Here is a 24,389-nt window from a genome sequence, read left to right as displayed (position 1 = left end):
TCACATTCACCACACTCAGACACGTGTGTAAAACTGTTTATGAAGCTTGGATAGATGCCTTCGCTTACATTAATAAAAATTTTATAGCTAAAAACACACTTACTACTTTTAGTGACAGATTAAATCTCCAGCAGTGTGATCTCACACTTTAATTGTAACCAGATAGTCTTGTTCCATTTTCGTGAACCATTGGCTAAACCATACCACTAGCCACTTGATTATTTTTGCTTCTTGTTTTTGTGTTTTTTTTTAAAAAACCTGATAATTAAATTTAAAATTTACAATTCTGTTTTTATTTGTCCTTCCTGTTGTTTTGTTGAAAATGATTTCTATTTCTATCAGCTACTAGGTTCATTAGGACTGAAATAGAGTTAAGATCAGCTAAAAATATAACGAATGCTATTTTTTATCATTAAGAGGCCAGTGTTTTCTATGCTGCTGTTGACCGCTACCATTTGCACAGCCATGAAACGACACGGACTAAAAGAGGTAAATGTTTCATAAGCCAGTGAAAGTTTTCTAATGGAGTCAAGTTCAAAACCTTTATCTGCAATGCTAATTTAAACTAATTTAGGCTTTTGATCCTTAGGGAGATTTGTGATACGCATACAAATTGTTATTACAATATAGTAAGTTGTTTTCTTAAAGGGGTCAAAGTGAAGGCAGTGAACATGATTCTATGATTAGAAGCAACTTTCTTACAGAGAGTAGTGAAAAGAGTGCCAAGGGCTAGAATGAAAACTTTCCCCCAGAAATATCGGAAGTGAGCCAGACAGTGATCTTTCCAGGGTGATATCCTGGAAACTTCCACGCCTACAATCCGATGACCAGTCTTTGGGCAGAGCTGTTGATCTGTGTCCTCAACAATGAGTAGCATGAGAAGGAAAAGTGACTCCTGCCTAGATTGTCATTCTTCCTGTCTTAAGGCAATGAGGACCAACACAATTATTATGGTGGGGGAGCCTTCCTGGTTTACAGAAACCCTTCTTTGTTCCATGTCATCACAGAGCAGAAGGGATGGGGTCCTTCATGACATAATAATTTCTCAAAAGCTTTGCCAACAAATGTCATCACATTTGAGGATTAGGCTTCAATTCACCAGTGAGATGCAGGATACAGATATTCAGTCTCTAGAACTCTTCCCAATACAAAAAGAAATGTTTGCAAAACATATTATCTGACAGATGATTGCTCTCTAGACACTCTAAGAACTTAACAAGAGAAAATAAATAACCAGGTTAGAAATGGGCCCAAACCTTACCAAGGGAGATATAGATATGATGTAGAAAGTATGTCTATATTAGGGAGATGGAAACAAACACAACAATACAAAGCCACTCCACTCCTACTATAAAGAAGAAAATGCTGACACCACCAAATGTTGGTAAGGATGATAGACAACTTCCACAATCATACATGGCTGGTGTGAGCACAAAAGCAACACGGCTACAGTGAACTATTTCTTAATATCTAAAAATGCCCTTACTATATGATCCAAGAATCATTACTCAAAGACTTAAAAACCTTTGGACACACAGGTGCAGGGGAGACAGACCCAGGGGATATTGACAAGAGACTGCTTATGTCTAGAAGCAAAGCTATGGGAAGAAATGTTAAAACCTGGCTGAGAATAGTAATTTTCTGACAAAATTCAAATATCAAAAATTGGGGTCTAAAGAGATGGCTCAGAGGTTAAGAGCACTGACTATTCTTCCTGAGGTCCTGAGTTCAATTCCCAGCAACCACATGGTGGCTCACAACCATCTGTAATGAGATCTGGCGCCCTCTTCTGGAGTACAAGCAGAATACTGTATACTACATAAGTAAAATCAGAGAGAGAGAGAGAAGAGGAGGGGGAAGAAGAACTGGGGGGAATCAGGAAGATTGAGTCAGGGGAAGAATAGAAAAGAGCAAGAAAAGGAGATACCTTAACAGAGGGATTCTTTATAGGTTTAGAGAGAAATCAGGAACTAGGGAAATGTCCAGAGACTGACAAGGATGACCTCAACTAACAATCTAAGCAATAATGGAGAGGCTACTTTAAATGTCCTTCCCCTATAATGAGAGTGATGACTACCTTAAATGCCATCCTAGAGCCTTCATCCATCAGCTGATGGAAGCAGAAGCAGAAGCAGAGATCCACAGCTAAGCACCGAGGCTAAATCCTGGAATCCAGTTGTAGAGAGGGAGGAGTGATAAGCAAAGGGGTCAAGACCATTCTGGGGAAACCCACAGAAACAGCTGACCTGAGCAAGTGGGAGCTCATGGACCCCAGACTGACAGCTGGGGAACCAGCATAGGACTGAACCAGGCAGCCTGAAAGTGGGTGTCAGGAGGCCTGGGCAATCTATGGGGCCTCTTGCAGTGGAACCAGTATTTATTCCTAGTGCACGAATGGACTTTGGGAGTCCATTTCTCCATGGAGAGATGCTCTCTCAGCCTAGACACATGGAGGAGGGCCTAGGTCCTGCCCCAAATGATGTGACAGACTTTGGTGATCCCCATGGAAGGCCTCACCCTTCCTGAGGAGTGGATTGGGGGTGAGATGGGGGTTTGCTGGGGGAGCATAGGAGGATCAAGGGAGAGGGAACTGGGATTGATATGTAAAATAAGATTGTTTTTAATTTAAATATATATATATATACATATATATAACCAAATATTAAAAAATTGACCCCAAAGAAACACTAAACTTGAATAGAACAATTATGATAGAAGAAAGAACTAGAAGAGCTGTCAATGAACAGATACAAGGACTAAAGGGTTTATAGAGTGTAGAAGTGACCTTTTAATGCAACTCAAATTAGTCCCGGACAGAGAGGAAGCACTCTCCTGTTGATTTTACACAGCCAATGTAACTCAAGGGCACGGCCTGTTCTAGCAGAAAGTGTTAGGGAGGAGACATTAGCAAGTTCTTGAAAAAAGTGCTCTAAGATCAAACAAATTTAATTCAAGGAACACAGGATCTATCAAAAAAATCCCCTGGGAACATTAGCACAGACTGTTATATCAACAAACTTTGGGGAAATTACACAGGACACTGGCAGCAAACCCTGAAGGGACATCAGTAAAACCCACCAACCTTTCTAATATAAACGCAATATAAACAAACATTTCGATGAACAGATGACTATACCCAAGCCAACCACAAACATCATCCTAAAATTATAAACTGTGACTCATTAAAATCATTTCCATCCAAACCAGGAATTCATTATACAAACTTCCGTTATTCAATAACTAGTTCTGAATTCCAAGTCCTTTGGACGTATACCATAGCTTTCAGTTTAATACTTTCATGGGATTCTTGAATGTGCAAATGAGTGGGTCTCTGATTCCTGTGCTTTCTCTTGGGGATCTTTTATTTTTGTATTGGTTTGTCTAACCCAACTTCTATATGATGGTTTTGTTTTATCTTCTTTTCCAATGAGAGACAGAAAGGGGGTGGATCCGGATGGGAGAGGAGGTGGGGAGGAACTGGGAGGAGTAGGAAAGAGGGGAAATTGTATTCAGATTATATTTATGAGAAAATAATCCATGCTTAATAAAAGGGGAAAATAATGGGTACAGACATCAGCAAAGGTGTAAACCCCATTTTCAGCTGATGATAAATTTTTATACCCAGAAATCCGTAAGACCTTATTAGAAAAAGGTAGGGCTTCAGTAAAGAATTTATTAAGATACTAATATGAAAAAATATCTAAAGATAAATGAGTTTTCCTCTAGTCTACAAGTAGATTGCTCAATGAAAGTAGAAGTCCTTTATAATAATGGCACAGTAAATTAGAAAGAATTTAACAATAACTTCATAAGTTCTACAGGAAAACTAATAAATCTGAATGGGCTGAGAATATAGCTCATTTGGTAAAAAGTTTAACTTTGGTCCCAATTCCTAGCAACACATAAAATCCAAGAGTGGTGGTGCACACCTGCAATCCTAGCAGTCAGAAGACAAAGGCAAGAAGACCAGGAATTCAAGGTCATACCCAGCTACATGGTGAGTTTGACACCTGGTTGGGCTACATGAGACTGAGTATAGATAGACAGACAGACAGACAGACAGACAGACAGACAGACAGACAGACAGATGATACATAGATAGATAGACAGACAGACAGATAGATAGATAGATAGACAGATAGATGATAGAGGTCTGAACTGTGTGAATATATATATATATATATATATATATATATATATATATATATATATATAAACCTTTTTTTAGTTTGAGATGACTTAGTATTACAAAAGTGTTCATTTCTCCAAAACCAATGTGTGAATTTAGTACAATTCCAAATGGGATTCATTTATTTACTTTAACTGTATGAAGCACCCTTAGAGCTTATATGAATGAAAAAAATTTTGAAATACCCAAGGAATAAAACCAGCCTAACGAATTAAAACGAATTAAATGTGTGGTTAGGAAACACAGGGAGACAGGTTTTGAATGTATGAAGCCTTGGTGATCAAAGGGAGATACAGCAACACGGGGAATGATAAGTGATTACTAGGTGAAATACAGAATTGGAAATGGTTTCAGAATGTAGAAGAATTTATGTAAGATGGACGAATGAGATCAATGTTAATAGCAGTCCTGGGAAACCTAAGAAAAAAGGTATATTACCTTGAAGAAAGAGAAATCAGTGAACACAAAAAAATCCCAGCTTACCAACTCCAAATAGAATAAACCCACAGAAAGATTCTCTGGAGCACTGACCATCAAGAATCTGTGCATAGCCTAAGCCGTGAGCTGTGTGTCCCTGCTTTCTCTGGGAGGAGAGAGACATCTCTTGCTGGCTGGGATCTGGGGCAAGAAGAAGCAGCTCTCAGAGTTCCTGGTGAGAACTTCTTATCCTAAAATGGCCAAGAAACAGCTCATAAACCTAAAGATAGTTTTATTTCTCAACCAAACAATCCTACTCTTGGGAATCTGATCCATAGAAAGAAAATTATAAGTACTTAGAGAAATATACGGAAGGTATCCCTGTAACATCGTTGTACTGGGGATGGTGTTAGGGGAGCCAACTGGAATCATGAGCACCCTTCTGGGAAAGGGGCTCACATAGGAAACACGGATGCCAAGGAGCCGTGAGGAGCATGAAAGGAAGACCTGTCAAGGGACTTGATGTTCAACAAGATTAAGAAAGCAAAGAGAACATATTTGCTGGAATCCTATTTTTGTAAAACAAGAACAAAATGCATAGAAACCCCCTGTGTGTACCTGTTTCATATATGGGAGTGTGTGTCCATACAGGGTGAGATGAGCACTGAGGGAAAGCGGCAATAATTCTTGCTTGGCTTTTTACAAGGCGGAGGGTTTACCAGCACTGGTGTGTACCTTTGGGAAGCAGGGCTTGAGGGAGCTGTGTTTATTATAAAGAACTGCCCAGGCTTGTCATACGGAAAAGAACAGAAAAGAGACATTTAACTTCTGATTGTGAAAGTGTACATCTTTCCTTCCCTAAAGCATTTCTACTATCCTCATCCCCCTCCTCCCCCTCCTCCCCCTCCTCCTCCTCCCCTCCTCCTCCTCCTCCTCCTCCTCCTCCCTCCTCTTCCCTCCCCTCCTCCTCCTCCTCCCCCTCCTCTTCCTCTCCCCTCCTCCTCTTCTTCCTCTCCTCCCCCTCCGTCCTCCTCCTCCCCTCTCCCCTCCTCCCCCTCGCTCTCCTCCTCCCCTCCTCCTCTTCTCCTCTCCCTCTCTTCCTCCTCCTCCTCCTTCTCCCTTCTTCCTCCCCCACCCCCCTCCTCTTCTCTCCCCCTTCATCCTCTCTCCCCCCCTCCCTCCCTGCCTCCTCTCTCTCTTCCCTCCTCCTCCCTCCCCTCCTCCCCTCCCTCTTCCCTCCTCCTCCTCCTCCCTCCTCCCTCCTCTCTCTCCTTCCTCCTCTCTCTCTCCTCCTCCTCCTCCTCTCCTCCCTCCCCCTCCTCCTCCCTCCCTCCCTCCTCCCCCTCTTCCTCCTCCCTCCTCCCCCCCTCTCCTCCTCCTCCTCTTCCCTCCTCCTCCTCCTCCCCCTGCTCTTCATCACCTGCAGTACTGAGGGTTGAACCTAGGACCTGGTACATGCTAAGCAAGCTGTGTAACAGAGAATTGCTATATTCACTCCCAGTGCAGATAGCACTCACTCTTGTTTTTTACTTTTAGTTTCGAGACAGGGTCTCACTAAGTAGCTTAGGCTGGCCTTGAGCTTAGTAGCTCAGGCTAGACCTGGACTTGCGATCCTCCCACCTCAGCCTCCCAAGTAGCTTTGATTACAGATCTGCTTCATCATTACCATGTAATGTCAAGCAGATGATATTTTTAATCGATTTGGTTTCAAGGCTTGCAGCTTTGGAATTTCATACTTTTTCTCTGAGGCCTTTATGTCATTTTCAGCTTCCTATGGTACGCTCATTAAATGATAAGATGGAGTGTACTTCTGCTTTCTATTAGCTCCTGACGCTGTTCAGTTGTACTTTTAGCGAACAGAAAAGCCTTCTAAGAGCAAATTTTACAATGACTCAAATGTTTAATGACTAAGTTACACTTAGTGGGTGGTTACTAATTGTTTGAAAGTTTGTTCCCTTACGCAAGGGTGTCATGGAAGGCTTCTGGGAGGTGTGTGACTCACAGCAGGAATTCAGATATTTGCTCACAGGGATGCTTCTAAACAGATGCTTCAGGGGCACTCAGGAGTAAATTGGAAAGAGAGGTGTGAAGATAGATAGTTCTTCCAGGCAGAGAAAATAATAATCATATTGACATTTATGACAATGGACATGCATGTAATAACACACTATTGCCATGTACAGAACACTCACCATGCGCCAAGTAACTTGCTAAGTGTTTAGCTCATATACTCCTCACATTAACCCAAACATAGCCAATCTACAGATACAGGGACTCTAGCCAACCTGAGCATAGCAAACACGGCTCTGGCAGGACTTCTTCTCCCTCATTCCCTCTGCCTTGCTAAAAACTGTTAGATTGTATTCCTAAAGCCAGCTACTAAGGTCTCTTCTCTTATGTCCACTCTCTCCTGCTGAGGCTGCTACCAAGGTCCGGCTATCAAAATATTGAAGCCCAACAATCAAAAGCCTCTCTTTGGCTATCCTAATCAACCTGTCCAATCAAAATTAACCAACTCTTCCTAACAGGGGTTTCCTCTTTTCTCTTTATAAAATGTTTTCCTGTGTGCCTGTCTGCTCCCTATCCAGAGACAGTCCTTTGTTCACCTGGACAAGTACCCCATTCCCTTTCTGTCTCTTATTCCTTACCCTTTGTCTCTCTGGAGCAAATAAATCTCCTTTGGGCCGAGAACTTGGTCTTGGGGTCTTGAGCAGATTATGGCCCCTTCAGGCTTAAATTTAATGATCTATTCAGGTGTCAAGGCCTTATGAATGAAGTAAAAAGTAGAATTGGGAGCTGGGAAGGTGACTTAGAGGGTAAGAGCCCAAGTGTGAGGGTCTGACTTTGGATCCCCAGTGCCCATGAAAAAAGTTAGGCATGGCCACATACATTATCTATAAACTCAGATCTAGGGAATGAAGATAGAAGAATACCTGGGGTTGCTAGACACCAGCCCAGCAGACAAACCATTATCTGCAAGACTGGCAAAGGATAGAGGAGGACATCTGATCCTCGGAGGGGCAGGGGGGAGGAGGTTTCAAGAGAGGGTGTGTTTCTGCGTTCCCCCTCTCTCTCACACCCTCTCACAAATTTGATAATAATGCATCTACAAAGCTGTGAAAATGATATTCAAACCTCTGTCTGTTGCTTAAGTCAGGGGTTTTAACCACAGAAGGGTATAGTGTGCTATTTCAAACAACAAACGAGCATGCTCTATCTAGCTTCTTGACATATTGACTCATTCAACAATTCTTCAGGCATGGTTACTGGACCTGTCACTCATTTCGTTAGTTCCGTAGCATTTTCACATGTGAATATCTAGTTGTTTCCCCCCTCCCCTTTTTTTTAGAAGGAAGAAGAATTTGCCTTAAGGATACCAGGTTATCCCCCCCCCCCCCCGCTCTTTTTTTAAATTTAAATTAGAAACAAGCTTGTTTTACATGTCAATCCCAGTTCCCTCTCCCTCCTCTCCTCCCCTGCCCCTCACTGATCCCCCATCCCATCCCATTTGTGCCCCTCAGGGAGGGCGAGGCCTTCAATGGGGGATCTTCAAAGTCTGTCATATCATTTGGAGCAGGGCCTAGGCCCTCTTCTGTGTGTCTAAACAGAGAGAGTAACCCTCTATGTGGAATGGACTCCCAAAGTCCATTAGCATACTAGGGATAAATACTGATCCACTACCAGAGACCCCATAGATTGCCCAGGCCTCCTAACTGACACCCACATTCAGGGGGTCTGGGTTGGTCCCATGCTGGTTTCCCAGCTATCATTCTGGGGTCCATGAACTCCGGTTCAGCTGTTTCTGTGGGTTTCTCCAGCCTGGTCTTGACCCCTTTGCTCTTCACTTCTCCCTCTCTATAACTGGATTCTAGGATTTCAGCTCAATATTTAGCTGTGCAATATTTAGCAGCTGTCTGCTGCTTCCATCAGCTGCTGGATGAAGGCTCTAGGATGGCATATAAGGTAGCCATCAATCTCATTATGGGAGAAGGGCTTTATTTTGCAGATTTTTTATTTGAATTAGAAACAAGATTGTTTTACATGACAATACCAGTTCGGGAGAAGGGCTTTTAAGGTAGCCTCTCCATTATTGCTTAGATTGTTATTTGGGGTCTTCCTTGTGGGTCTCTGGACATTTCCCTAGTTCCAGATTTCTCTTTAAACCTATAATGGCTCCCTCTATTATGGTATCTCTTTTCTTGATCTCCTTTATTCTTCCCCTGACTCAATCTTTCTGCTCCCTCATGTCCTCCTTACCCCTCTTCTTCTCCCCTTCTCTTTCTTCTGGCTCCCTCTCCCATCCCCCATGCTCCCAATTTGCTCAGGAGATCTTGTGATTGGATAGGTGACTACCCTGGTTGTCATTGGAGAGCCTTCATCCAGTGACTGATGGAGGCAGATTCAGAGACCCAAAGTCAAACACTGGGCCAACTCTGGAAGTCCTGCTGAGGGAAGAGGGATTATAGGTGCCAGAGGTTGTCAGGGACATTGGAGGAAAACCCACAGAAACAGCTAGCCTGGATCATAGAACTCACAGAGTCTGAATCAACAACCAGGGATCATCGATCCTGCATGGGACCGACCTAAGCCCTCTATATATATGTGACAGTTGTGTAGCTTGGTCTATTTGTGGGACTCCTGGCAATAGGAACAGAGGCTGTCCCTGGTGCTTTGGCTGGCTCTTGGGAACCTACTCCTCATGTTGTGTTTCCTTGCCCGGCCTGAATATAGGGAGTGGTCTTGGTCTTATGTCAGCTTGATATGACATGCTGATGTACATGGTAGGCCTGCCCCTTTTTGAGCAAATACAAAGGGGGGATAAATGAGGCAGGATGATTGGGATGTAAAATAAATTATTAATAAAATAAAAAAGATAAATATTCCTCAAGAAAGAAAGAAAGGAAGAAAGAAAGGAAGAAAGAAAGAGAGAAAGAAAGAAAGAAAGCTCACAGGGCTGGGGAGATGACTCAGCCCAGCCCAGTTTAAGAGCACTGGATGCTCTTCCAGAGGATCCAGGTTCAATTCCCAGCACCTATATGGCATTCACACCTGTCTGTAACCCCAGTTCCAGATCTGTCATCTTCAATGTACATAAAGAATAAATAAATCTTAAAGAAAAAATATTCACCAGCCTACCCAAGAGAGCACCTTAGCAAGATGGTCATACCCATTTGGTGACAACCTTTAAAGAAATGTACTGCCAGTGAAGCATTTCCTATCTCATCCTAAGGGGTCATTTATGTCTTTTACAGTTTCTTGTCTTTCATTTCATAGCAATGGAAACATGAGTTTTGTTCTATATCAGCACCATGCTGATTTTGTAAAACTGAAACCGGATGACTTCCCTGACAAAGGGCTGGTGGAGGGGAAGAAACAGTGGAAAGTTTGATGCTAAAAATAGATTTCTCTTGGATTGCCTGTGGATGTTTGTCACAGTCTCAGCTCACTTGCCATTATTAGCAACGGGCGATTAGTAGTTGGCTGACTAGGTTTCCTTTGCTTTCAAGTACTATCACCTTTCCGTTTCTATCACTTTTTAGGCTGATCCCCTCCAAATTGATTTCTAGCCTAGACCCATGGTAATGTTTCATGGAAGCCACAAATGGGAGAACAACCAGAAACCGTGAAGTGACACCTTTTTGCTTTTGCAATTGCCCGAATTTGACAGCTCACCTTGGGATTGAAACACCTGTTTGTCCAAGGTCAAAATTGACATTAGAAACGCTAGTGACAGAATCCAATGTGCCAGTAGCTAAGATGAAACACTGTCTTCAGTGGCATTTGTTCCTATTTTAAAAAATTTATCTGGTTTTGGGGACTGGAGAGCCGACTCAGTAGTCAAGAGCACTTGTTGCTCTTGCAGAAGACCCCAGCTTAGTTCCTAGCAATCTTTTGGTGACTCACAATATTCAGTTATTCCTGGTCCAGTGGTTCTGATGCCCTCTTTTGGCCTCTGTGGGCACTGCAGGGACAAGCCACATATGCATGCATGCAAACAAAATACATATACATTAAATGAAAATATACAAATGAAAAATTACTTCAATTATCTCTAACTTTTTCACTTCTTCACCTAGTCTCTACATTTTGTTTGTGTTATATGCATTATAATTCTCAATTTTAAACACATCTATTTATAGTAGTTGACTCTCTCCTTACATCATGTAGGCTCCAGGGGTAGAACTCAGGTTGTCAGCCTTGACAGCAAGCAACTGCCCAAACTGCTGAACCATATCACTGGACCTCATTATATATTTTCTTCTGAGATGCACCACTAGTAAGGTACTTGGAAGACAGCAGTTAAGAAGATTTCCTTGCTATATCCCTCAACGTTCAGCCTGTAAGCTGGAGGTCCTCAGAACAGAGAATGATCCTTGGTCTAGCCACAGCTATCTTTCTTGCAACAGATATACCTCATAAAATTCAACTGAATTTTAGTCTCTATCAATTTTTATTAAAAATTCCCTTAGCAAGATGCAGTCATAATTTCTAGATTCAGAGACATGGCTGATGAGCACTAGTTGTTATTGGCTATACCCTTCCCCCATCCTTCTTCTGCATAGGTGACATGGCCAGCCACCCCAGGTGGAACCCGTTCTTACACTCCCACATTACCCCTCTCATCTTACTTGTGGATGCTTTTGAACACAAGGCGATGAATAATTATCTATTTTCGTGCACTTTATAGCGACTCTCAAAATGGTACCAATTCCTTCATGAGATAAAAGCTCAGGCTTGAGTTTTTTTTTTTTTTTCTTCAAAGTGTAAGTCATGGAGAGTCCAATAAATGCCAAGAGCTTTGGGGATTGTCTTCAGGGAAGCTGACAGATAGGTCCCTTCTGTAGACACATCTGCTTATTAATTTTTATCACTTCCTGTCCAAGCTGAATCAGAGCTTCTTGTTAGGTAGATACTTGACAAACAAAATGAGCACATAATCCAATTTTCCTCAAGATAGAAATTACTTTTATAGTTCTTTACTTCATGTTTCTCTATGTCTGCTATTATTCATGGTCTTTATCCAGTTCCTCATCAAATTGTAGCCTTGCCATAGCTTCCAAATGTTAATTGTTGGAGACAACAGAGGTGTGGATATGTGACCTAGCCTTAAGGGTGAAAAGTTGACTGGGTCCTTTGTGGGGACAGAGGTGATAATGTTTAACTTAAAACAGATTTATTTTATTTTTATGTGTCTGTGGGTTATGTGCATGGAAGTGCGGGTGACTGTGGTGACCAGAGATCCCTCTGGAGTTACAGGAAGTTCTGATTCACCAATTATGAGTGCTGGGAACCATACCTCTGCAAAGTGATAAGTGCTCCTAACTTCTGAGCTGTTCTGATGAATCTTTTCCTGGGGAGACACAGCACACAGATCTATGCACCCCAGATAGGGAACCCAAGAGAGACCAATGTACAAATACCACTAAAGTACAATTTGGTGAACCAGTGGTTTTTACTGGGGTTACCCACAGCAATATGATTGAGGGGTCACTTACAGGAACAGAAATGACTCAATGACAGCTGCATCTCCAAAAGCCACCTCTGCACGGATGACAGCTCACAAAGCTGGGAACCTGGCGCACACTGTACACCTGCAGGCAGCTCAAGGGGTTTGAGAGTGTCCTTTCCAGGTGCCTCAGTTTGTCTAAACCTCTTCCTGGCAACTGGTCTGGTCTCAATCTTCTTGAAGATTTTCTCCTCTAAGATTTTGTAGCATAGCTCTGTCTCTACTGCTTACTCAGGCAGGGAGGGACCTAGTGACAAGGTCATAACAGGACCCCCCACCCCCTCACCCCCCAAGCTATTTTGAGTTAGTTGTGTACCTTGCTTGAGGGGCTTCCTGCAGGATGGAATGTTTCAATCTCAGAGGAAGCTTTTACACACTATCTCTCTAGCCCCTTAACAGCTTTTTGAATGAAGTGTTAATTTTTATTGTGAAAACCTTCCACTTCTCATGGTGTTCTTCAACCACAAAGTATTCACCTTACACATAAGTGCATAGCTGATTCTTTCAAAAGCCAAGCTTCACTCTTCTATTTCACCATTTCTCCCTTTTGGCTGCTCAGGCAGGAAGTTGGTAGTTCCCTGAAATAGGGTCAATGTCTTAACGAAGGTTTATGATTCTCCTGTTAATTTTTCCTTTGAGATCCATAACAGTGACTTATCACTGAAACATCCTAACAGTCACTTTAGATGTGACCACAGTTTAGTCTGAGTTCTAAAATGTCCATGGCCTCATGGCTGTATCTATATGTATGAGTGTCTTAAAGGGGCACAATTTTTATATGATATGGCTCGAGCTTTGGATTTGTATTTACGTACAACATAGGTACTGTGTATTTTTAATGTATCCCAAATGATAATAAAGTAGTGACCAAGTCTGAAAAGTTCTGGCCTCTAGGAATGGGCACTGTAGAAGAAAATGAATCCATAATTCATTTAGTTCCCAAATCAAAGAGGAAAACAGCGGTAGAAATTGGGAGGGTCTGTGCCTGCCTGGTTCTGTAGCACAACACAGCACTGAGCTGCAAGGCAAAGCCTGATACTTCAGACCAGTCTCCTCCACTCAGGAAATGCATATTTATTATTTTCTTCAATCCAGAAACGACTTTACCCTTCTCTGACCTTTCCTTTCATCTGCTATTATCTAGAACTTCTATCTAATTTTTCATCCCCATTTGTTGCTTCCAAATGTAAACACCACTATGTGGAAACTGAGCTTAAATGATGCCTGAGGGATTGGGGGTGGGGTGGGTGGAGGGCGAAAATAAACTGTGAGCGGCAGAAATGGCTTTTAAACCTTTTACGAAGCTGCACTTTGGAGCTGTTGCGTTTTCGGATTCCCTTTCCTCTGCTTTTTTTGCGGGGGAGGGGTCGGGGGTCGAGGATAATCTAACACACACTTGTTATACTCGTTCTCATGTTTTCTGGATTGCAATTTTCATGATCTGGTGACCTGTGGACACTGTAATTTAATCTATAAACTTTCTCATTTTCCCGACTCTCATCGCTGTTTCTTCTAGTGACCTAACCCCCATAAGCCAGAACAGGATCAGGATCAGTGTGCGGATCGCCCTTCGTGGATTTTTTTTTTTTTTTTTTTTGCTTCAGAAAATTAAAACGAAGAAAAAGGAAAGGAGGGGCAAAAAAGAGGTGGCGGAGAGCGGAGAGGACGTTGAGAAGGGGAAAAGGGGGAGCAAGAAAATGAAAGAGCCCTGAGGTTTGCAGAGGCGCGTTCCTGGAGCAGCCACAGCACGGAGTCGAGGGCTCCCACTGGCTCTGGAAGCTGCCAATCGCGGTGTGATCCTGTAAGAATTTCTCCCGGGTTTATCCGGGAGTCGCTGCCGCCTGCTTTCCCCTAGTCGCCAGGAGGAACCGGGAGCTGCGGGCGAGGAAGAGAGGGAAGGTGGGGGCGGAGGCGGCGGAGGCGGAGCAGGGCCAGGGAGAGGACGTGGAGGGGTGGGTGGGGGGTGGGATCTAGGGGAGGACCCGGGAGGCGGCGGCGCGCAGGAGGAGGGGCGCAGCGGCCGAGCCTCTAGTCCGGCCCCCGGGCGCCCGCCGCGCTCCAGATACCCCCGGAGTTCAGGCCGCGCGGATCGCGCGTCCCCGCCGCTCTGCATCCCAAACTTCAGCCGCTGCTCCTTCACAAGCCTGTGGCTGCTTGCTTCACATCAGACACGCGAGTCTTCCGAGGGAAAGCACGCCGCCGCCGCGCAGGACCAGCCCAGCCAAGCAGCCTCCCGAAGCAGCGACTCCGGTTGGGAGCGCAGAAGCCAACAAGTGAGAAGGAGCCGCGTTCCCGGGGCGCAGCGCGAAAGCCGGAGCGAGCGCCCGAGGAGACAGCAGCTAGCGCCGGGAATCCGAGCCTGAGCCCGAGCCCGAGCCCTGCTCGCTGCGGCGGCTCAGCTCCGGTATCTCCAGGCCCGCCGTTCTGTGCTCTGGGCTTCGTTTCATCCGGGTTGCGAGCCACGTCCCCGGGGGAATATGCAGAACGCGTGGATCCTGCTCACCTTGGGCTTGATGGCCTGCGTGTCGGCGGAGACGGTGAGTGGGCCAGGCCGGGGGCGCGCGCTGTTTTGGGTGCCTGAGGCTACGAGAGGAGCCAGAGGGAAATTGGGGAGTCTGCCACCCGTAGACGTGGGGCTACTTAGAATGTGCTGGGGCAAATGAGCTTGCTTTTCCACAGCTCGTCCCCGGTCCCTTCCTTTCCCCTCTTGCAGAACTGAGCAGTTACAGGGAGCTATCCCATGTCTTCGGGGATGGGGCCACCAGAATGGCATCTCAGAGGCTCCTGCAGTCACTCCCAACTTTTCGCTCTCGGGGCATTTTGTGGTGTGGTCCAGGAAGGACAGAGGTCTTAGAGTGGCGGTCCAGGAGAGCACCGCTAAGGGCCAGGGATGAGTTGGAAACTTTGGTGAGTGTCTGTTCTTCGAGACAGTGGCCCCTCTACTCCAGGTTTTGTGCATGACTGAATGCAAGTTTAGGGAGACAGGGCCCATGTTAAAGAAACTCGAAAATAGGGGGAGAGGAAAGTTTGCAAAAGTTCATTGGTTTGATGCCCCCTGTTGCTGTGGCAAGGAAGCCACACTGCGTGGAGACGCAGTCGGTGGTCTAGTTGGAGGCCACGGCTGCTGGAGCTTTCGGGAAGAGGCCAGAGCTCCGTCCTCTGGCGTCTTCCACGAACCCTTCTCATGGAGAGAGGCCCGGGGCTTTAGGGGAGAGAGGAAAATTAATCAGATGGCACTGGACTGATGTAAAATGGAAAGGGGAGGGTGCTTGTGGCATTGCTATGGTCCGCAGAGCCTCTGGCTTCTGGGGAATGGAGACGTCTCTCCTGCTGCCCTCATGAGCCTGTGGGTTTCGTACTCCTGTGAGATTGTCTTCTTCCAGTGCCAGCATCATCCCCTCTCGGTGGCGGTGGGAACTTGATTTCTCCTCAGGATTGCGTTTCTGGGATTGGAGTTTGTTTCTCCGCATTGCCCAATGAACGCCCTCTAATGGTAACTGCCTCCCCGGCGGCTCGCGACTACTGCGGCTTCCCCTACCTAGGCCACTGCAGCTGTTTTGGCAGGTGGAAGCCCCGGCATGCAGTCCCAGGGCGGCCTTCTCAATCAGAGAGTGCTACTGTTTCCTTTCCTTTCCTCTGCTTGTCTACGCCACTACGTTGGCATCCAGTAACTTGTCCAATTCGAATTAATGGAAAGGTCCCTTCGAAAATACTGTATGTCTTTAGCTGGGCTTGGGAGTCTCTTCCATTTTGACCCTAGGCAATTAGGGATTGGGAAACCTTTTGGCATTCGGCATAAAATGGACATTTGTGATGGGTGGGGGTGGGAGTGGGGGTGGGGGGCAGTGATGCTCCGCTGTGTTGGTCAGAAGGTCGCTGTGCATTGTTTGAGGCTGGGGAACTTAGAATTGGATACTGGATATTTCAGCTATTGGGATGTAGAAGTACAACTCTGATATTTACAGGATTTCTCACTGGCAAATGATGTTTAATCCGTTGGAATTAATAATCTTTCCCAGCTAGTTCTGAACTTTGGCTTGTTGTAAACCAAAAGGGAGCTATTCTGTGTTTATTTAGGAAAAAAATTCATTGCTCATCTGTTGCAAAGCAGGGCAAAAGAACTAAATGATTTCCAGAGTGGATTCCTGCTAAACTGTGCAGAGTTGGAGGACCTTTTCTTGGCAGAACCCTATTGAGAGATTTGCTAGGAAATGTTCCCATTTGGGGATTCCAGGCAAGAAAAACCCTTTGGAGTTTCTGTGTGGGTTTGACAACTCCTTAAGGTATGGTGGGGTTTGTTGCTGTTTTTTTTTTTCCCCCTGAATCGTGCTTGTCTTCTCTCCCTGCGAGATTTCTCTTGTAGTCTTTTATCTTTGGGGGCTCTACCATTTTCTCAGTTCAAACCAGAATTGAATGTTTTCCAAGTGAACAGCTTTATTGGAAAGATTATGTTTTGAGCCCTTGAACTATCATTCGAAGGGTGATTAAATATTTTTAAAATGTCAACTGAGAATCCTACCTAGAGCCTTTGTTGGACAGTGAGTCAATCTTTCTCAGTAAAAGCTGTTTCAAAACCCAAACCGACTGACTGATAGCCCATTTACTCTGCCCCCCCCAATCCGGTCTCTAATTTACTTCACCTAGAACAGCATAAATATACCCAAGCTTGAAACACGAGACTTTTAAAAGTTCAGCTGTTACAAAACATTATTTCCAGAACTTTTTATTTTCATTTGGAAACTGCAGTGCTGCCCAGGATTTAAAAGTAGTGATTGTCTGAGCTTTAAGATTCCATCGGCAGCCAGCTAGTGAATTCTTTAGTTTAGACTTAGCTCCAAGGGGAGGGATGCGTCTCAGGCACTAGGGTTCAAAGCTGTTTGGGGAGAGGAACTTGGGGCCCCTTCCTGAGGATACAGAGAAAGCGAGGAAGCCTGCTTCTTATGTCTGCTCATGCTTTCCACTGGCAGCTGAGGATTTTCACTGCCGGGAGGATGGAGCAGAGTGAACATGCTGCTAGTTTTTCTGTCCATTTTCTTTACATGACTGTTTATCTTGAGAAATAATACAGCACAGACTTCTATAAACATATAATTTGAACTGGAAATATGTTTAAGGAAAGGAATCATCTTGAACTGGTGGAGTTTTATAAGCATGCTTAGATGTGTGTAAATGAAAGGAAACTGTCAAGTCATTTGGAGGCGTGCACTACCGCAAAAGGCATCATGAAAGCCAGGCTCTGGAAAGTTTGCACTAGAAAGGAAATTAAAGTTGAAATACTATAGTTCTTAGCAGTCTTTCTCTAAATGTATTTTGTCAGTTCTAATGGGGCAAATTACTTGTGCAGGAGAATCTGACAGAAACAAAGGCTCTTTATCTCTCTGCTCAATATTAGCAGTAGACTGTGTCATTTAAGAAGGAAAGCTCAGAGGATGGGTGTGCAAGAAGGAATTTGAGTATGTCTTACAACGATTGCTTATAGAAACTGGTATGCCTTTTTCTTTTCATTAAAAATGCTGATCAGTAGGTAGGCAGTACTGTTGCATACTTATCAGATACCCTATGATATTTTGATCCATGTATGCCTTATGTGATGTTCAAATCAAGGTCTTATATCTTGTTTTGGTGTTGTCTGCCATTCAAAGAGCAGTCTACCAGTGGGCTGGGTAACACGATCATTCAAATGGCACCTTGGATAATCATTAGTTGAGAAAGAATTTTAAAAGGCCAGCTAGTTTTTCCAAAAGCAAAACTTATTTTTCAAGCCTCCAGAAGCCCCCCCCAATACACACACACACACACACACACACACACACACACACACACCGGACTTGACTATAGGTAACTTGGAGTCTTTGGGGGACTATCTTTCTGGAGACTGACTTGGCCATACCCAGCCCAGCCAGCTCTGTTATTAAGGTTTACAATGAGTCTAGCCAAGCCATTGTGCTATTGGCATGTCTGCTGGTTGGTGACCCAGCAGGTCCTGGAAAGAATGCCTCCGAGCAGAGGTTCTCACCAAGCTGTCCTTCCTCCCCTGCCAGAAAACCAAATAACAAGATCTCCCCATCATTCTGTCCTTCCCAGGGCTGAAAGAAGGCCTGCCATTCACACCTGTGCCAACAGTAGTACATTCCAGTATCTAAAAGTCACCTCATTCTTTCATGGAGAAGGAACCAAAATAAAGCCTTAGAAGAAAGCCCACAACACAAAGCTTTTGCTGAAAACAAGGTCATCCTGTTTTAACTTCTTAGTCTGCCACACCATTTTAATTCTAGTCCTGTCCCATGGACTGGAATTTTGAAAAAATCCTTGATTTATTAATTCACCTGTGTATTAACTCTACCATTTACTCAGTAGGCAAGACTTCCTGCAAGGTGCTCAAGTGGGCTCATCATGGCTTGGAGTCTGCATGCCTTGGCCAGATCAGTGGCTCTATGATGGTGCCACTCCCTAGTTAGTTCCTTCCTGGTCACTGTTGTGATCATTCCTGAGATACAACTGACTTTTAAGCATCCCCCCTTTCATGACTGTCCCAGTCTAACCTCCTCTTTTTGGACTTCTCTAAGTAGGAAGACAGACAGAGTCCCTGGAAGGACATAAAAATACAGATCTTGGAGGCTTATCTCAAACTTACATAGTCAGAGCTCAGTGAGTGAGTGTGTGTGGTGAGATAATTTCTATCTTTTACAAAGCATCTCTGATGGTTATAATGAGTCAGCGGCCCCTGAGAATCACAGGTTACCCCATAATTATGGACTGCCCTATATCCCTTCCAGACCTCTCAGCTGTGGCTGGGCTAAAGCCTAAGTGGTTTAGCCTTGGGAGGCCAACAGGTCTGGGTTCCTGTGGTGGTGTATTGCCATTCATTCGTTATGCCAGAGCTCACACAAAATACAAAGCTCCAAGCTGTTTTACTGCACATCAAGATTGGCACCATCTGAGGGGTGGGGTGGTGCTCTGCACAGCACTGAACTCAGGTAGGAGCCAGGACCAGGTAAACCACTATGGATCGTGAGATTTTCAGCATGGATATTGGAGCACTGGGCAGACATAGAGTAATGGGCACTTCTCAGCTCAGTTTTGCTCAGCTCACTGCTGCCAGTCCACGCCTGGGGTTCTCTGAATCCACGAGCTCCACAAGCCTGGGCCATTTTGCAACTCTGTGTCCTTTCTGCCTTAGCTTCATTATCATGGCAGGGAAAGTGAGAAGGTAAACAAGACACAGACAAAGAGCCGGAAGCATGTTAGCATAGTGGTGCTGCTCATTTACCCTGGTTCCTGCATTCTTCAGCTTGGTTGAGAGACTAACCAGACATTCAGAGTGTCAGGCATCAGTCATGTGCTCTTGGGCATGTAGCAAGGAGGAAAGGTGTCAGTAAATATGGGGACCTGGATGTATAAAGGGAATGTTTTCTTTTTTTCAGGATTGTAAATGTCAGGAAACTCTCCACTTAACTATCTGAGCTCTCTTCTTTAATGCCAGCACATGGGAGGCAGAGACAGTTGTTTGTCTTGTGAGTTCAAGGGCAACCTGGTTTACAGAGTGAGTTCTAAGCCAGACTGGGATACATTGAGTGAGATACCTTGTTTCAAAACCAGAAAATGTCAGTAACACTGTGACAGTCCATTTCTAGGACAGATTGAGTTTAGACAAGAATGGGGGAGGGTGCTTCTGAACTACCCGGCAGGCCTGAAACGGAATTGTGAATGTCTGTCCTTTGCTGGAATATCTCAAAGAGTTGGTAAGACTTGGGGAAGGAGAGAACCTTGGAGTCAACAGAGATTTTTCGGTTTAAATTTCTTAGCAACAGAGTGAAGAATGCCCAATCATGACGTGGCCTACTAGCTGAGAAAACTGCCATTAAAAACATGCTTTCAATTTTCTTTCCTCTAAAGTTGTATCTCTTTTATGAAAAGTGTTACACAGATGCAGAGGCAGTGTGACCTCTACACAGTATTTTGTTGTTGCTATTATCTCTTTCCTCATTGTACAGGTACACTCAGTACCAATAGTATTTACTGATACTGAGCCTGTAAGGAATACAGTGGGTCTCATAGGGTAATGTCACATAGGATAAAATCTAGAATTATGGGGAAATTACAAAGAGTTACATAAAGCAAAAGATTATATATATATATATATATATATATATATATATATACACACGTATGTATTATACAAGTGTATAATTTTCCCCTTAGAACTGAAAGGAAAATAAAATGAAGGTAAGACATCTTCAGATCAGGCACAAATGGGGCATTGTACACACAAAGTTAAGGACTGCATCTCCTGTGGGCGTCTACAAAAGGACGGAGCTGAACTGGAGAAACTCTCTGCCATTAAAATTTAGTTTCTTCTTCTTTCAGGGTATTGTTAGGGGAAATGTTAGATTAATCCAACAAATAAGTAATTAAGTTCTTGCCAAACAATTCATGAGCTTTTAAATTAACCAATCAAAATCATACATGCTTATTGTGTAAATATATTTTAGTTTAGCTTTGAAGGAAGGCATTCTCTCCTGTTGCAGACAGGTGAGTCGTTTGTGGTAGCCAGGAGTGATCCGTTAGCTTGAACACAGCATTCATCAGGTGCTAGGATTGGTTACTTTGCTCTGGAGACTCACGACCCAGCTTGTAGTGGTTTACCATGTGCTTACAAGCTAATATAATTATAGCATTGTGGTCAGTTGACGGGGTGGGATTCACTTGCATTCTGGACAGAGGTCAGCATGACTCATTGATGACATTTAGGAGGCCTTATGCCCTGATACAGGTGCCATCCACTGCTTCCCTCTTCAGCAGTGGAGTTTGGTCTGAACTCTGTGGAGAGCATAAGCAAGAACAGGAATGAGCAGGCTCTTTGGTAGCTAGCTTGGAGCCACCGGACTCTAGAGTTAAGATTAATCTGGGGTAGAAGATATTTACCCTGTAATGTGGGCATATTTATTAATCTCTATGCTCATTTTTTGTCACCTGTAAAATGAATCATGCTAAAACAATTTCTTAGGATTTTGTGAGGTAAAATATACATGCTTTTTAGTAACTGGCATATGTATGTCCCATGCCATGTTAGTTATAGTTTCTGGTTTTCTGCTTCCTAAGGAGTAGGAGCTTGACATAACATATCTCATGAGCTCATGTGATAAGCAGTAGCTTATCACTCTGAGAGGGACTCAGAGTGTCCAACAGAGCCAGCTTTCCTTTGTAGCTAGCTCTTGCTTCCATCTTGCTTCCATGCTGAGGTTATGAAGTGAGTGATGTGAGAAAGTACATCATTTTTTTTTTTTTGTCTCTGAACGAGGAAAGGCTCCTCACAAGGACTGAACAAACTCATAGGTGTTTGATGTGAAAAGCCCATCTCTGGTAGTGATTTTTACTACTACAGATCTGTCCAGAGGGAATGGTTGGCTAAACAGTGTTTTCAAATGTACTCATGGAAGCTCTGCTTACAATAGTTAAAAAAATGGAAGCAGCTGGAGTATATAATAATAATGACGAGATCAAAGATTCCAATGCACATCAAATCCCACGTAGCCATTAAAAATGTATTTGCAAAATATAACTGTTGGTGGACTTTATATAGATTAAAATTAGGATTTGAAAATTTGTATAGCAAATTGCTGTTTATATTAAGACTATATAGACATGTAAATCTATACAGCTATATATTATACAGCTATCCATCTGAAACACACGGACTTGTATATGTGATGGAGTTGTAGAGAGAATGAGAAACACACACACACACACACACACACACACACACACACACACACGCACACACACACCAGTGCTATAAATTGAATTGGGAGTATCAGAATAAAGTTGATGTATTACATTAATATCTTTGTTGTGGTATCTACTGTGTTTTTTTGTAAAATGTTATCAGCTAGTGGACTTGAAAGAATCTTGCTGATTATTTCTTACAACTAGACATGTACCTGTAATTGCCTCCGCAAAAAAAAAAAAAAAAAAAAAAAGGCTCCAAACCTAGAGGGTTTTACTAGCCAGCACTGGAGATCCTTCAAGGAGCAAGTAATTATTGTTCCAGAGCTCAGAAAATGATGTAATTAGAGGTTTTTCCTTCCCATTGCATGAGGTTAGCACCCTATGTCAAAGTCAGGAAAACAAATCTATAGGTCAGTTTCACTCATCACTGTCGCCATAATTTTAAACAGGTATTTCCATGTAGCCACTGTGTTCATTAAAAGAACAGTATGAGTCCAAATAAGTTCTAACCAAGGAGTGCTTTGACATCAGGAAAGCAGTGCAGTTATTAACACTTCAAGGGGGATAGTAGTATGGTCGTCTCAGCAGATGCAGAAAACTGCCTGATACAAGTACCCGGAAAAGTTTTGAACACTGGTCCTTAAATTCTGGTAAACGGGGAGGTTTACTATATTAGGTTTAGTACATCTGTGCCAATGACTTAATTCACTTGACATGTTTAGGAACTGAAAAGCCACTGTTTATGAAGTTGTTAGGCAACAGTCTTGTTGTATGGGTGACAGGTGTGTGTCAGTCCACTAAAGGCCGGGCTGGAACCCATTGGGTTTAACTCATTTGGAGTTCTAGTTGGAGCTTTTCCAGTCCCCTCCCCCTCCTTTCCACTGTCTGGATTCAGACAAACGCAGTAGATAGTGTTAAGGTTTTGGAGTTCTGTAAATCACAGTCTGGTTTCTGGTGTCACTATTTAAAAGCCTCGTGACCCAGAGATGTTTCTTACCCCTTCCAACCTTGTTTCTTAATGTAAAACTGGGGGTTTTAATATTTGCTGTTTGATGCTTTGAAAATTAGCTTTAATATTTTGTTGCTTTGAAGACTAGCTTTAATAGCCAACATAAAACTTGACCTATAGCTGACATTTTAAGCATGTTTGTTTTACTTTTATTTAAACTTCATGATTCTGAAATAGTCTCTGATAAGAGTTTATAAGATGTATATGTTATATAGAAATACACATGGTGTGCTCTACATTTCTCACTTGCACCAAGTGGCGTACATTGTCACAAATACAGGACCAGCTATTTGTTTGTTTGGCCAGGATGGGTGTGCTGTTGATTTGTATTTTTGCTTTCTCTCATCATCACCACATTGCTTGGGTTACATTTAAAGCACAGAGAAAACTTAACAAAACAAATTTCATTAAGACAGAAAAGCTAGCCGGGCGTTGGTGGCACACACCTTTAATCCCAGTGCTCAGGAGGCAGAGGCAGGTGGATCTCTGTGAGTTCAAGGCCAGCCTGGTCTACAGGGTGAGTGCCAGGACAGGCTCCAAAGCAATACAGAGAAAGTCTGTCTTGAGAGAAAAAAAAAAAAAAGACAGAAAAGCCAAGAGTAATCCTTGAGAATATAATTGTAAACTGCTCAAGGAAGTCCAACATTGGATCCTTAAATTGTAAGCACTAATTGAGTATTATATTTGATTAGATTTTATAATTATCCTGATTAGTTATTGAATTAAATTTTATGTTTAATTGGTCTTTAACACTTAGTGTACATCATTATATACTAGCTCTTGACTAGTTTTTCAGTCATCTCTTATCCACTTTTGGTTACTTATTCTCTTGGATTCTTCCTTTCCAATCCTTGTAAAGATTAGTGGATGTTGGAGCTGAATTGTTTTTTGATTTCTTTTCCTTTCTTTTCTTTTCTTTTTTTTTTTTTTTTGAAGCAGAGTCTGACCATGTAGCCGATGTTGGCCTATAACTTTCAGACCTTCCTGCCTCAGCCTCCGTGGAGATAATATTATCAGCAGATGTTACCTTATCCAGCTGTGTTTTGTTTTAACATGGAGTGTGTGTGTGTGTGTGTGTGTGTGTGTGTGTGTGTGTGCCGAGAGCACAATAGTGCAGGCACACATGCATGTTCATCCCTGGCATGTGTGTGGAAGTCAGAGGGTCACTTTCAGGAGTTGTTTCTCTCCTTCCACCATATAGATTCTGAGGATCAAAACTCAGGTCTTCAGACTTGGCTGCAGTCATCTTTTTCCTGATGAGCTTTCTCATAGGCCTCTGGACTTGATATTTAGGATGTCTCGCATTGACTAAGGCACCATAATTAGTGACATAGAATTAAACATAAAATTCTGTTTTCCTTTTTGGCTTCTCCCTGATTCCTCATGTTACTGTTCTGACACACATGTGTTATATGCAATATACAGCATACAGTGTGGTTCACGTGCTTTATGTAACGTGAGTAACTTAAGGTGGTATTTAGCTAACTTATTCAATTCTAGCCAAATCTGTACTCCAGATAATTCTTTTGCTGGTTCAT

At 43.3% G+C, this 24,389-nt stretch overlaps 1 protein-coding gene across 1 annotated transcript in view; it reads left to right on the top strand.

The window, feature by feature from the left end:
* The first annotated feature begins 14,100 nt into the window (after positions 1-14,100).
* The window catches only part of Sdc2 (syndecan 2), a 97,166-nt gene continuing 86,877 nt past the window's right edge, over positions 14,101-24,389 (top strand). The window contains exon 1 of the mRNA XM_027431537.2: positions 14,101-14,650. Within this exon, the coding sequence (XP_027287338.1) occupies positions 14,591-14,650 (60 nt within the window). The 5' untranslated portion in view covers positions 14,101-14,590. The remainder of the gene's footprint in view (positions 14,651-24,389) is intronic.

This window comes from Cricetulus griseus, chromosome 10 (genome assembly GCF_003668045.3).
Source record: "Cricetulus griseus strain 17A/GY chromosome 10, alternate assembly CriGri-PICRH-1.0, whole genome shotgun sequence".
In the NCBI taxonomy this organism is placed as follows: domain Eukaryota; kingdom Metazoa; phylum Chordata; class Mammalia; order Rodentia; family Cricetidae; genus Cricetulus; species Cricetulus griseus.
Note: the sequence above shows the minus strand (reverse complement) of the source record. Positions and strands in the feature narration are given on the sequence as shown.